General features: G+C 37.8%; 1 protein-coding gene across 3 annotated transcripts in view; it reads right to left on the bottom strand.

Annotated features, from left to right (window-relative positions):
* NGLY1 (N-glycanase 1) overlaps positions 1-15,472 on the bottom strand; it is a 56,562-nt gene that overhangs the window by 21,759 nt on the left and 19,331 nt on the right. For all 3 annotated transcript variants that reach the window (XM_023620834.2, XM_023620837.2, XM_023620835.2), the window contains exon 4: positions 12,370-12,535. In XM_023620834.2, coding sequence (XP_023476602.1) covers positions 12,370-12,535 — 166 coding nt within the window. The remainder of the gene's footprint in view (positions 1-12,369; positions 12,536-15,472) is intronic.

The following is a 15,472-nucleotide window of genomic DNA, read 5'->3' as shown; positions in this document are numbered from 1 at the left end:
TTTTGACAAACCGAATACAGCAATACATTAAAAAGATTATACACCATGATCAAGTGGGATTTATACTGGTTCAACATCTGCAAGTCAATCAACATGATACACTACATTAACAAAATGAGAAACAAAAACCACATGATCATCTCAACAGATGCAGAGAAAGCATTCGACAAGATCCAACATCCGTTTATGATAAAAACTCTCAATAAAATGGGTATAGAAGGAAAGTACCTCAACATAATAAAGGCCATATATGACAGACCCACAGCCAACATCATACTCAATGGACAAAAACTGAAAGCCATCCCTCTGAGGACAGGAACAAGACAAGGGTGCACACTTTCACCACTCCTATTCAACATAGTACTGGAGGTGCTGGCCTGAGCAATTCGGCAGGAAAAAGAAATAAAAGGAATCCAAATAGGTAATGAAGAAGTAAAACTCTCGCTGTTTGCAGACGACATGATCTTATATATAGAAAACCCCAAAGAATCCATAGAAAAACTATTAGAAATAATCAACAACTACAGCAAAGTAGCAGGGTATAAAATTAACGTGCATAAATCAGTAGCATTTCTATACACTAACAATGAACTAACAGAGAAAGAACTCAAGAACTCAATCTCATTTACAATCGCAACGAAAAGAATAAAATACCTTGGGATAAACTTAACCAAGGAAGTGAAGGATCTATACAATGAAAACTACAAGACTTTCTTGAAAGAAATTGACAATGACATAAAGAGATGGAAAGACATTCCATGCACATGGACTGGAAGAATAAACATAGTTAAAATGTCCATACTACCTAAAGCAATCTACAGATTCGATGCTATCCCAATCAGAATCCCAAGAACATTCTTCACAGAAATTGAACAAACAATCCTAAAATTCATATGGGGCAACAAAAGACCGCGAATTGCTAAAGCAATCTTGAGCAAGAAAAACAAAGCCGGCGGAATCACAATCCCCGATTTCAAAACATACTACAAAGCTACAGTGATCAAAACAGCATGGTACTGGTACAAAAACAGGTCCACAGATCAATGGAACAGAAGTGAAAGCCCAGAAATAAAACCACACTTCTATGGACAGCTAATCTTCGACAAAGGAGCAGAGGGCCTACAATGGAGAAAAGAAAGTCTCTTCAACAAATGGTGCTGGGAAAACTGGACAGCCACATGCAAAAGATTGAAAATTGACCATTCTTTTTCACCACACACCAAAATAAACTCAAAATGGATCAAAGACCTAAAGATTAGGCCTGAGACAATAAGTCTTTTGGAAGAGAATATAGGCAGTACACTCTTTGACATCAGTTTCAAAAGAATCTTTTCGGACACTATAACTCCTCAGTTGAGGGAAACAATAGGAAGAATAAACAAATGGGACTTCATCAGACTAAAGAGCTTCTTCAAGGCAAGGGAAAACAGGATTGAAACAAAAAAACAGCTCACTAATTGGGAAAAAATATTTACAAGCCACTTATCCGACAAAGGGTTAATCTCCATAATATACAAAGAACTCACACTGCTTAACAACAAAAAAAACAAACAACCCGATCAAAAAATGGGCAGAGGACATGAACAGACATTTCTCAAAAGAAGATATGAATATGGCCAATAGACACATGAAAAGATGTTCATCATCGCTAATCATCAGGGAAATGCAAATCAAAACTACACTAAGATATCACCTTATACCTGTTAGATTGGCAAAAACATCCAAAACCAAGAGCAACAAATGTTGGAGAGGTTGTGGAGAAAAAGGAACCCTCATACACTGTTGGTGGGAATGCAAACTGGCACAGCCACTATGGAAAACAGTATGGAGATTTCTCAAAAAGTTAAAAATAGAAATACCCTATGACCCAGCCATCCCATTACTGGGTATCTATCCTAAGAACCTGAAATCAGAAATCTCAAGAGTCCGTTGCACCCCTATGTTCATCGCAGCATTATTTACAATAGCCAAGACGTGGAACCAACCTACATGCCCAGAAACTGATGATTGGATAAAGAAGATGTGGTATATATACACAATGGAATACTACTCAGCCATAAAAAAAGACAAAATTGGCCCATTCACAGCAACGTGGATGGACCTCGAGGGTATTATGTTAAGCGAAATAAGCCAGTCAGAGAAAGACGAACTCTATATGATTCCACTCATAGGTGGAAGTTAGTATATTGATAAGGAGATCTGATCGGTGGTTACCAGGGAAAAGGGGGGGTGGGGGGAGGGCACAAAGGGGGAAGTGGTGTACCCACAACATGACTAACAAAAATGTACAACTGAAATCTCACAAGGTTGTAATCTATCATAACATTAATAAAAAAAAAAAAAAAGAACTCAATCCCATTCACAATCACAACAAAAAGAATAAAATACCTTGGGGTAAATTTAACCAAGGAAGTGAAAGACCTAGACAAGGAAAACTACAAGACTTTCCTGAAAGAAACTGATGATGACATAAAGAGATGGAAAGACATTCCATGCACATGGATTGGAAGAATAACCATAGTTAAAATGTCTATACTACCTAAAGCAATCTACAGATTCAACACTATCCCAATCAGAATCCCAATGACATTCTTTACAGAAATAGAACAAAGAATCCTAAAATTCATGTGGGGCAACAAAAGACCCCAAATTGCTACAGCAATGCTGAGAAAGAAGAACAAAGCCGGAGGCATCACAATCCCTGACTTCAAAGCATACTACAAAGCTACAGTAATCAAAACAGCATGGTAGTGGTACAAAACCAGGTGCACAGATCAACGGAACAGAACTGAAAGCCCAGAAATAAAACCACACATCTATGGACAGCTAATCTTCGACAAAGGAGCTGAGGGCCTACAATGGAGAAAAGAAAGTCTCTTCAACAAATGGTGCTGGGAAAACTGGACAGCCACATGTAAAAGAATGAAAATTGACCATTCTTTTTCACCATTCACCAAAATAAACTCAAAATGGATCAAAGACCTAAAGATTAGACCTGAAACAATAAGTCTCCTAGAAGAGAATATAGGCAGTACACTCTTTGACATCAGTATCAAAAGGATCTGTTTGGACACCATAACTCCTCAGACGAGGGAAACAGAAGAAGAATAAACAAATGGGACTTCATCAGACTAAAGAGCTTCTTCAAGACAAGGGAAAACAGGATTGAAACAAAAAAACAACCCATGAGTTGGGAAAAAATATTTACAAGTTATTTAACAGACAAAGGGTTAACCTCCATAATATATAAAGAACTCACACAGCTCAACAACAAAAAATCAAACAACACAATCAAAAAATGGGCAGAGGACATGAACAGACATTTCTCCAAAGAAGATACACGAATGGCCAATAGACAGATGACAAGATGCTCACCATCACTAGTCATCAGGGAAATGCAAATCAAAACTACACTAAGATATCACCTTACATCTGTTAGAATGGCAAAAATAACCAAAACAAAAAGTGACAAGTGTTGGAGAGGTTGCGGAGAAAAAGGAACCCTCATGCACTGTTGGTGGGAATGCAAACTGGTGCAGCCACTATGGAAAACAGTATGGAGATTTCTCAAAACATTAAAAATAGAACTACCATACGACCCAGCCATCCCATTACTGGGTATCTATCCTAAGAACCTGAAATCAGAAATCTCAAGAGTTCGTTGCACCCCTATGTTCATCGCAACATTATTTACTATAGCCAAGACATGGAAGCAACCTAAGTGCCCATCAACTGATGAATGGATACAGAAGATATGGTATATATATACAATGGAATACTACTCAGCCATAAAAAAAGGATAAAATCGTCCCATTCACAACAATATGGATGGACCTTGAGGGTATTATGTTAAGTGAAATAAGCCAGACAGAGAAGATGAACTCTGTATGACTCCACTCATAGGTAGAAGTTAAACATACAAAGAGAACTGACTGGTGGTTACCAGGGGAAAGGGGGGCGGGGAGAGGGCACAAAGGTGAAGTGCACCTACAACATGACTAACAATAATGTACAACAGAAATTTCACAAGGTTGTAAACTATCATAATCTTAATAAAAAGTTAAAAAAAAACTCAAGAAAGCAAAATAAATAAATAAATAAATAAATGAATGAATAAATAAAGAGTTGTTACCTAAGGAAGAGGAGGATGACTATTGGCAGGGGGAATTTAGCTTTTCTGTATAACAAGAAAGTTTCTAACAAGAAAGTTTCCATCAAGAAGATATTCATGACTGCTAGACTAAAAATGAACTGTTGGAAATCAAGCACTGCCATCCTTCTTCTCCATTGAGTCCCTAGAGCAGCCAGAGGGATCCTTTTAAACATGCAAGGTAGACTATGTCATTCAAAACCCTCCAATGGGTTTCCATCTCAGAGTACAAAGTCTCTACTCTTGTTCTTTCAGCTGGCCCCCTATGGAAGGCTGAAACAGGGCCCCCACAAGATACCTACATTCTAACCCCTGGAGCCTTTGAATGTTACTATACGTGGCCAAAAAAAAAAAAAGGGTCTCTGCAGACATGATGAAGTTAAGGATTTTGAGACAAGGAGATTATCCTGGATTATCTAGGTAGATCCTAAATGCAATCAAACATATCCTTAAAAGAGGGAAGTAGAAATTTTACATGCACAGAGAAGGTGATGTGAAGGCAGAGCAGAAAGAGATTTGCAGATGCCGGTCTTGACAACTGGAGTGATGCCGTCACAAGCCAAAGACCGCAGAGAGCCACCAGAAGCTGGAAGAGGCAAGGAAAAGATTCTCCCCAGAGTCTCCAGAGGGATGTGGCCAAGTTGACACCTTGATTTCAGCAGAGTGACACTGCTTATGGACTTGTGGCTTCGAGAACTGTGAGAGAATAAGTTTCTGTTGTTTTAAGTCACTAGGTTTGTGTAAATTTGTTACAGCAGCCACAAGAAACTAATATACCCCCTTTACCTCTCTGACCTCTTTCTGTTTTCTTCATTCTGCTATAGCCACAATGCCCTCCCTGCCATCCCTTAAACATGCCCAGCTCACTCCCACCCAAGGGAGCTTCTGCAGGTACCAGTGCCCTCTCCCTGAAAATGACTGCTTTCCAGAGAAGCCTTTCCAGACAACCCTACAGCAAACAGCATTCTTCTAGTCACTCTCTGTTCTGGTATCCTAACTTATGTGTTTTCCTGGCACTTATCACTATCTGCCACATTTGAGTATTTGGGTTTTGTGTGTGTGTGTCTAACCCCACAATAGCAGGGACTTTGTTTTGGTCACTGCTGTATCCCCAAGACCTAGGACTGTGCATGCTGCACAACAGGTGCTCAGTAAATACTTGAATGGATGACGGAAGGACTAAACAAACAAGAAAGCCTCATACTACTCCTTAGGCTCAATACTGTTCACCCAATAGTCATTATGAAGATGGGAAAAGAAGGGAAAGGAAGACAGCACACTTGTACTTCTGTGTTACATATATGTATTTATTCCAGGTACACATCAGCAGCTTTCCAGCTGAAAGTAGGACTATCGCACAGATAGTGAGGCCTAGCTAAGGGTAAGAGTTCCTTGGTTAGGCAATCTCCTTAGTTACGGCTCAGGGAAATGAAAGTGGAATCCCCTTTGTATAGGATAAGAGCTCAGAAAGTTCAGAGATGAGGAGTTAAAGGGAGGTTTGACTTAATGCTAAATTCTGTGAAGATAATATTTAGACCATGGGGAGAATATTTTAAAATTATAATCAAGACTTCAAATTAATAAATTTAGCATCTTCAAAAAAACCATATAAATACATTTCTGGTAACTTTTCAGTGACAAAAATAAAATTAACAGGATCAGGCCTTAACTCCACCCTATGAAACCACAGGCATCAGTGTACAAGAAACAGAATAAGAAGAAAATCGGTAAAAACTAAGTAGAGGTAGCCTCATGCTTAGACACACCTTTAAGACAATATTCTGCTTCCTAGGTCTTCATATTCAATTTAGTAGGCCAATATTATCACTTTTCCAAAATGACAGGGTTCCTCTTCTTTCACGAAGATGTTTCATCTGTATTTGGAACACTGAGTCATGACAAATCTTCAGTCTTCCAAGCCAGAGCTATCAAATCATGCTTCTCTGAGCCTCAACTAATTCCTAATTCTGGAGGTGTCTCAGTGGGGAGGGCTCCAAGGTCCCCACTTCTGCTTCAAACCAGAACACTTTTCCTAGTTCAGAAACCCAGAATAATATTTTGTCTGGGGAGGAAAAAAGATTCCACTGCATGAATGAAAGAAAATCACTGACCTGGACAGAGGATGCCTTGTCGTTATCTCAGTGCCAGACAGTGACTGGGAGACTGCTAGTTACCATAAAATATCCATTGGCCATTTCTTTATTTACAGAATTCCAATTTATTTGGGATGGCAACGCACCAGCTAAAAGACTACAGGTCCCAGCCTCTCTTGCAGCAAAGTGAGTCCAAAGGACTAAGCTTTATGTGAGACTCCAAGGAAGGCTGCTTCAGAAAGAGAACAGGCTTGGCTTAGAGGTATAAACCTTTTTGCTTTTTCTCCCTTTCTTTCTTCCTGATGCCTAGTCTGCAGATGTAATGGCTGGAGCTCTAACAGCCATCTTGGACTAGGAGGTAACCTGGAGGATGGAAACCATGTATGCCAGAGCCCAAGGATAGAAGGCACCTGGGCCTCTGATGTATTAGAATTTACCACTAGCACCAGACAGCCTACCTCAATAATTTCTTACATGAGAAAATAAACTCTAAGCCACTGGGTCAAATCATCATTACTCACAGCCCAACCTAACCCTAACTGATACACTGATTATGCCTACCATGCCACTTATTTCACTCTATGTTTAAATTTCCTTCACTTAATACACTACTCTTTCAGTTATCCTACTATTTTGCTAGGACTTTCAGTAATATGGAAATAATTCATATCCCCACTATCCAATAGGGCTGCCACTAACCACTTGTGGTGACTGAGTCCTTGAAATGTGTTGTGTAACTAAAGAACTCAATTTTTAATTATTTAATTTAAATGTAAATACCCACATGTGGTTCGTGCTACCCTGTTTTCTAGAACCTTTGCAATCCCTCCCTTCCCTCTTGTCTTTTCAATCTCAGCAATCTCATTTACTTGCACAGCTTTACCTGTCACTCTGAAGTGTACTTCAAGGCTTGACCTCTTAACGAGGCTCGAGGCCTACGTTTTCACCTGGCAGTCCAGATGATGTCAGCAGGTACCTTAAACCACACTCTTCATTTCCCTTCAAAGCCTATCCTATTGACTCCTCTCATCTTCTAGCTGCCTGGATTCAAAACTGGGCAGTCTTTTTTTGACATTTTCCTTATGCGTATGTAACTCCCCATGATATCAACTGTACTCATCACTGCAAATATCATACATTCTATCACCCCAACAACTCTTTCACCTATCTACTCCCTTGCAGAACAACACCTTGTTCACCCTCTTATTCCTCTTACATGAATTCTATTTCCACTGTGTTTTAACTCTCCTCTCCTTGCACTCTCTTGATTCTTGTTCATCTTACCAGTTATTGCTAAATTAACCTTCCTTAAGCACATCTCTGATGTTACTCACTTACTTAGAGCGTTAATGGTTAACTCTGCTGAATTAAGTAATCAAGAACAGCTGACTTCCCTGAGTATTTTATTTCCTCCTTTCTAATGAATAAGGTCACATAACATTTTTGCTGTACGTTCAATCATACTAACACTATAACATTAGCCTTATGACTAAGATATCTGCATCCTTCTATTTCTTTGGTCCTTACTTTCTATTTCAAAACCTTATTAGAAGTATCCTTTGTTTCATTTTACTTCTAATTCTTTTCGGAAAGATTAAAAATATAAAAATAAATTCAGTATACACTGCTCTGCCTGAAATTCAGTATCAACCAAAATATGGTCTCAGCCTACCTGATCTCTCACTATTGTTTTATCCACTTGCTACCCTACACATAGCCAGACTGTATTACTCATTGTTCCCCAGATAGAGTCTGCATTTTTCTTCCTCCACACATGCTGTTCACTACATTTGGAAGAAAATCCCTGATCTCTGCCTTAATATGTCCTTTGGCATCTCAGGTTATAAATACAACTCATCCTTCATGGTCATTAAAAAAGCCCAATCTTTTACTGATTTTCACAATACCATACTACCAACCTGATGTGCTCTTTCTTTCCTACTTAAAAATATAAAAACAGTATAATGGAGTTTTAAGTGTGAAAGCATATAAAGCAGTCCTCCCCTTATCTGCAATTTCGCTTTCCACAGTTTCAGTTACCAGCACTCAACTGCGGTCTGAAAATATTAAATGGAAAAGTCCAGAAATAACAATTCATAAATTTTAAATTGCTCGTCATTCTGAGTAGCATGATGAAATCTCACGCCATCCTGCTCCGTCCCATCCAGGACGTGCATAATCCCTTTGTCCAGCATATCCACACTGTATACACTACCTGCCCATTAGTCACTTAGTAGCAGTCTCGGTTATTAGATCGACCGTTGTGGTATTGCCATGCTTGTGTTCAAGTAACCCCTATTTTACTTAATGGCCCCAAAGCCAACCTTACTATTAGTTACTGTTGTTAATCTCTTACTGTGCCTAATTTATAAGTTAAACTTTATCATAGGAATGTAAATATAGGAAAAAACATAGTATGTATATACGGTTTGGTACTATCTGTGGTTTTAGGCATCCACTGAGGGTCTTGGAACTCATCCCCTGTGGATAAGAGGTGACTACTGTGTATATGAATCTTAAAAGTCATTTTCTGATGTGATGAAGTTATGGATAGCTTATCTTTCCCCTATTTTCCAAACTTTCTATGTAAAACATGTATTACCTTTATAATTAGAGAGAAAAAATGCCAGGGCAAATGTCAGTGCGGACATAGCTAACTGTTTCCCCTGCAGGCTCAGCCAATGACTCACACACACAACACGCTGAGTAAGCACCTGCTGAACAGGCATTTACGTCAGGCATCATATAAAGGACCACAGTACTTTGAAGTGGACAGGGCCTTTGCGAACACATATTCACAAGCATTCTTATTTTACAAATAAAAAAACCCTGTTAATCCAAGAAGATGAAGAACTCTCTCAAGGTCTCACAACAAACCGGTAGCTGAATTAAGTCCAGGCCCAGATAAGTCATCAAATAGGAGGAAATGACACCATATATTATTAAAATAAAGACAAAACCACCAAAACAAAAGGGGTAGCAAAATATCTAAATGACATGTGAAAACTGATTAAATGGTTAAAAAAGGAAAAGAGACACATAGTTAATCCCTCAGAAGGACTTCCAGTTTCAGCTCTGACATGTAAAAAGCTTAAGTTGTCATTCCCATCCTTCCAACAATAAAAAGCTGAACAAACCAGAAATCACTGACTTTTCCTGGACCCATCAGATAAGTGAGTTCACACGGCAAAACACCACCTTGAAATCAGGAGAAACAGACAAATACAGAGAATTTCAGCCAAATGCAGAGAATCACAGCCAAGATTTGCTACACGGAGCAGAAGCCACTGGAGCCATAAGCTTGTAGAAACACTTAAATGGTAATTTTGACAAACTGCTAGAGGCTGAATATGGACTAGTTTGAGAGTGAGAAATGCAATCTTGGGAGGGGTCCCTAACACTTCTGCGGGTTTTGCCTCCAAGAATCCTACCAGGTTCTCATGGTGAAGAACCAAAAAAGATCCCCTCATGGCTCTGGGAAGGAGAGGGGAAGAGTAAGAATTGTAAAGAACACCCAAAATGTTCTCCACAATTAAGGCCTAGTCACAGGGAGAAAGATTTTATCAGAGCCTTACCTGAAGTGGGGAAAGGGCATTTCCCTGACTCCAGCCCCCTCCAGCCTTCCTATGTCACCTATGGGGGGAAAACAGCTAAGGAAGACTTGAGAAGGTCACAGGTCTGCAGTGTATACAGGCCCTCTAAACACTGAGATTTAGTCATGAGATTATCAACTGCTTCCCCTCCTCCATGCCTTAGCACCATACCAACAGGGCTCCAGTATAACAACTGTGGATTACAACTCAAAGTTTTGGGGGATGCAGACTCTATCCAAGGAGGAGTTCTTAAGGAAGATCAAAGACAACAGGGAAGATGACAAGAACACCAGAAGAATCTGAAGCCTCTCACACCTATGGCAAACATTAAACATCGCCCAACTCCTACTTAAGGAACATAAAACCTTACACAAAAGGCTTGTTTACCTCAGTTCCTATTACCCAACACATCACGTCCAACTTTTAATAAAAAATTACACAACATGCTAAAAGGCAAGAAAAAACAATCTAAAGAGATAGAACAAGCATTAAAACCACTCAGATATGGCAGAGATTTTGGAATTAACAGACAGGGAATTTAAAATAACTATGATTAATATGTTAGGGGCCCTAATGATAAAAGTAGACAACACATAAGAACAGATGGATAATGTAAGCAGAGTGATGGAAACTAAAAAAAATTTAAAGGAAATGTTAAAAATCAAAAACACTGTAACAGAAATGAAGAATGCCTTTCATGGGCTCATCAGTAGCCTGGACACAGCCAAGGAAAGAATCAGCGAACTTGAAGATGGGTCAACAGAAACCTCCCAAACCAAAAATCAAAGAGAAAAAAAAAGAATAAAAAAAAAAATCTAAGAACTAGGGGAGACTTTCAAAATGGACCAGAACATTTAAAAACTGTGGAAAACTGAGGCACAGAGATACATGAAGGTTAAAAAGCATACCTTCATTTTGGAAAACCAGAAGGAAAAGAAAGAGAAAAAGGCACAGAAGAAATATTTGAAGTAATAATGGCCAAGGATTTTCCAAAATTAATGAGACACCAAACTACAGATCCAGGAAGCTCAGAAAACACCAACAAGGATGAATACAAAATAAACCTACACCTAGGCATGTTATATTCAAACTGCAAAAAAACAAAAAGAGAAAATCTTGAATGAAGCTGGGAAGAGCAGGTGGGGCTGGAGTTGTGTGTAGGGGAAACCTTACCCATAGAGGAATAAGGAGAGAAATTACAACAGATTTCTCACCACAAATAATGCAGGCAAGAGGAGAGTGGAGTGAAACATTTAAAGAGTTTTTGAAAGAAAAAACATCACCAACCTAGCATTCTATATCCCAGTGATATTATCCTTCAAAAGTGAAGGAGAAACAAAGACTTTCTCAAGCAAAGAAAAACTGAGGGAATTTAGCTCTAGGAGACCTAACCTAAAAGAAATATTAAAGGAAGTTCTTCAGGAAGAAGAAAAATGATATAGGTTAGAAAGTTGGATCTACATAAAGGAAGAGCATCAGAGAAGGGAAAATTACGGTAAAATAAAATGTTTTATTTTTCTTATTTTTACTTGGTACAAAAAAGTAACTGTTTAAGTAATAGCAATGTATCGGGTGATTATACTATATGGATAAATGAAATGAATGACAGCAGTGTCATAAGGGATGGGAGGGAAGAATTGGGACAATTCTGTTAAAAGGTATCTGTACTACATGAAGCAGTATAGTGCTTTTGAAGATGGACTTAGATTAGTTTAAAATGTTTACTGCAAACTAGGGCAACCACCAAAAAGATATTCAACAATCCAGATTAGTTTAAAATGTTTACTGCAAACTAGGGCAACCACCAAAAAAATATTCAACAATCCCTTAGAAAACATAGTATTAAGAGATGACTTAACAGATAAAAAACAATTACATAAAAATTCAAAGTAAAAATGAAGTTGGAATAATTTAAAATCCAAAGACGATTAATGATAACAACATATAATTCTTGGTTGATGAATGTGGCAGGCATTGTTCTAAGCTGTTTACATATACCATCTCATTATTTGTTAAAATTATCATTCCTATTTTCAAATGAAGAAACTGAGGCATAGAGATTAAATTACTTGCTCAGTGATCCACAGTAAGTGGCAAGCTGAATTTATACCCAGGGAGTTGGCTTCAAAATCCACTCTTAAATAGTAAATACTGTCTCTCTAGTAACCAAATGAGTCAATTGTCTAATCATATCGATTAACTTTGAACACTGTTTCTGTCAGATTCACATTAAAATTCACTAAAAACGCCATCATATATTCCATGGACTGAAGTTCTACTATACCTGAAAAATTTCACATACCAATGATTAAACTGCAAATACATTTTCAGGTAAAAAAAGTTTTTTAAAAAAATTAACAGATGTGTCCAGGAGGTATATGCAAAAAAATTATACTATCGTTGTACTTCTTAAAAATCCAAATAGAAGTAAATTAGATATTTACAAAGTATACAGCAAAAGACACCATTTAGTCCTTCCCTTTATTTAGCAATGATGTATATTTAGTAATGAATGGTTATGTAAAGCCACTACCTTTATCCAATTTTCTAGCTCTAGATAACTTTTCTTGTGATCTCCTTTTTAGTTCTTGGACTGGAATACAAGCCAATGCTTTCTCCTGGAGAGCAAGGTTCTCATACACCAGCACATGCTGAATGTTGGACCGAAGAACTTTCAGAATGATTGAATCAGCAGTAACCTAATAGAAAAAAAAATTGAAATTAGTTTTTCTGCATATGCTACAAAAAAGAATATATAATAAAAAAACACTGGTTCTCATTTCATAAAGAGGAATGTATGGATTCACTGAAATATAGTAATTTATACTCAAAAACTTTACAAAATTACTATTAGGAGATAGCCATGTCTGTGCCACAGTCTAAGATATATCTATTTTTCCCTGTAAATATAACATATTATTGAGAATATATTTAGACAGGGATATGATGAATTCTTGACCTCAAACTTGGATCAAGATAGCGCTCTAAGCAATGCATTTGACAGCCCTTTCCACTTCAAACCCCTGTAAATACAGCAAAGGAAGAGTACTCTTAAAGAGGAAAGGCAGATACAAATGGACTAAAGGAAGAAATCATGGCACTATGCCCTCCGGAGAGAGCGGTTACAAAAACTAAAAACGTTCTCAAAATAATTCCAAGAGCAGAGGAGCCACAGGATCCACAGAGCAGGAAGGGGCCTTGGAGCAGGCATGAGGGAGATTGGCTGGGCTGTGCAGCAGAACAGCTATACATTTTGGTGTCCCTCATGTCCCTACCCGCCTCCACTCATTGTCAACAAAGAAGTGTGCCTCTGAGCAGTGAGGAAGGATACTTAGATTCTCAAAAGGAAAGAGAAGTGTCCAAGCTCAGAATGGTTGCTTCTGGCACGGCATGTCCTGCCCCTCTCCACAGATGCTAGAAACAGATGCAGTATCCACAGATAGGCTAGCAGGAATTCTCAAATTCATACCTATCTACAACAACCCATACTGTTAAGGAGATGCGTTAGAATCAACATTAGAAGAACTAATCCTGTAGCAACAGCAGCAAATACAGAAAAAGACTAAAAGTCTATCTTCAGAGATTCAAGAGTATACTATATTCACAGAAAGACAACTTTGGATCTTGGGAATTAAAAATTTAAACACTGAAATAAAAAAGCACAGATGGTGTCAAACAGAGTAAACGTAGCTAAAGAGTGATCAACCAATTAGAAGACTAAGCCAAGACATTTTCTGAGAATGCAGCACAAAAAGAACATAGACACTGAGGATAAATGCAAAAGTTCCCAAATATAGCTAATAGGAAGTCTAGAAAGTAGATTAGGAAAAAAAATGGAAGAAAGAAACTTCTCAAAGAAATAATGGAAACAAATTTCTGAGAGTTAAGAGTCAGTATGAATGGAAAAAAAAAATAACTGCACACAAGGGTGATATTCCATAACAGTAAGGATAAAAACAAAATTCTAAAAGCCTTCAATAATACCAGAAATCTCATTGGAAACAACAAAGCAAAATCTTTGAAATTCTGAGGGAAAATGAGTGGGAACACAGCATTCATATCCAGCCAAACTAATCACATAAAAGAGCAAAATAAATACATTTTCTGATATGTAACAACGCAGAAAGTATATCACTCCCAAATCCAATCTAAAAGAATTATTAGAGAAATTATTGTCCCTCCAAAATATAATACAGGCAAAGTAAATAAACAGAAGACCAGGGAGTAGAACCTGGGATAAAAGAAGCAGAGGAGAGATTAAAAAAAACACAAAAACAAAAACCACCAAACAAATAAAACTTAAGTTCTTATTCTTATAAATAAATAATCGTAACTGAAAAACAAAATCTCAAACATTTTCTCATAACAAAGGTGGCAGGGAAGGGAGCAGAAGAAGAGAAAAATCTGAGATTCCAGCCTTGTCATAAGATGCTGGCAGAAAAATATGAAAGGAAATTATTTTCATTAAAAATTTAATGGCAAAAATTAGAAGACTAAAAAGAGGATATTTAAATTCCTAACTTTTAGAGGGGAAATAATGGAAGAAAACTTCATCAATCTACACAAACCAAAAACAGGAAAAAGAGAAAAAAGCAAGAAAGCAACGTCACAGACACAGGAAATAAGACGTCAGAAGTAAGTTCAAACATATTAGCAATTACTGTAAATTAAAAGGCAGAGATAGTCAAATTAATTAAAAAAATAAGAGCCATTACCAAATACTTTAATGTCAGGCACTGTATTAAGCACTAGGGATGGATACAAGAGACATGATCACTTTACACTCTAAGGGGGGAAAGGCTTTAAACACAGAATGACAGAACCACCACATTAAGTCAACAGATACTTGACTATATGTGTGTGTATATGTTTTAGATACTGGAAAAATAATGGAGACCAAAATAGACAAGGATAATATCCTCACAGAGTAAGTGGTCTATTGATACAGAAACAAATACTGATATGACAACATTCATTTACTCGAATACTTAATGAGCCTTTATTATTTGCTAGGTACTAGGGATACTGTGGTAAGTTATACTATTCATCGGTATGATAAGAGTTATAAAGCAAATATAGAGGATAGTAAGACTGTATAACAGGATTCTGAACCTAAAAGAAATGGTATTTGTGGTAAAATATGAAAGATGAGAAGGCAGAAAACAGGGAAGGAAAAAGACCATTCCTGTCAAAAAAGCATACAGGTAGCTGAGGAGTGCGTGTGTATGTGGCTATGCTGAGTATACCGTGAAGGATGAGAGAGAAGATTAGGGTATCTAGAGGAAGGAGAAGTAAGGGGAAAACAGTAGAGACAGAAAGCAAAGTATGACGGTGGCTTGGTAAGCAGCTAGATCTTCTCTCTTTCCATTGTAATGGGAAGCTATTAAAAGAGACTTAAGCAAGGGAGTAAAATGATCAGATTTGTGTTTTCAGAATCTCACTCTAGCTATAGTGTGAAGAAAGCAGAGAAGACCCAATGGGGGCGGCGGGGGGGGGGGGGGCGACAGCGACTGCATAACCCTGAGAAAGCTGGTGGCTTGAACTAGCGTGGTTACAGTAGTTGTAGAAAAGTGAGTGGATCCGAAAAGAAGTTAGGAAGTAGAATCATCAAGTCTTGGTGACTGAACTGTGGAGTC

The sequence above is a fragment of the Equus caballus genome, chromosome 16, assembly GCF_041296265.1.
Source record: "Equus caballus isolate H_3958 breed thoroughbred chromosome 16, TB-T2T, whole genome shotgun sequence".
NCBI classification, from domain to species: Eukaryota; Metazoa; Chordata; class Mammalia; order Perissodactyla; family Equidae; genus Equus; species Equus caballus.
The sequence above is the reverse complement of the archived record's forward strand: the minus strand, read 5'-3'. Positions and strand labels throughout refer to the sequence as shown.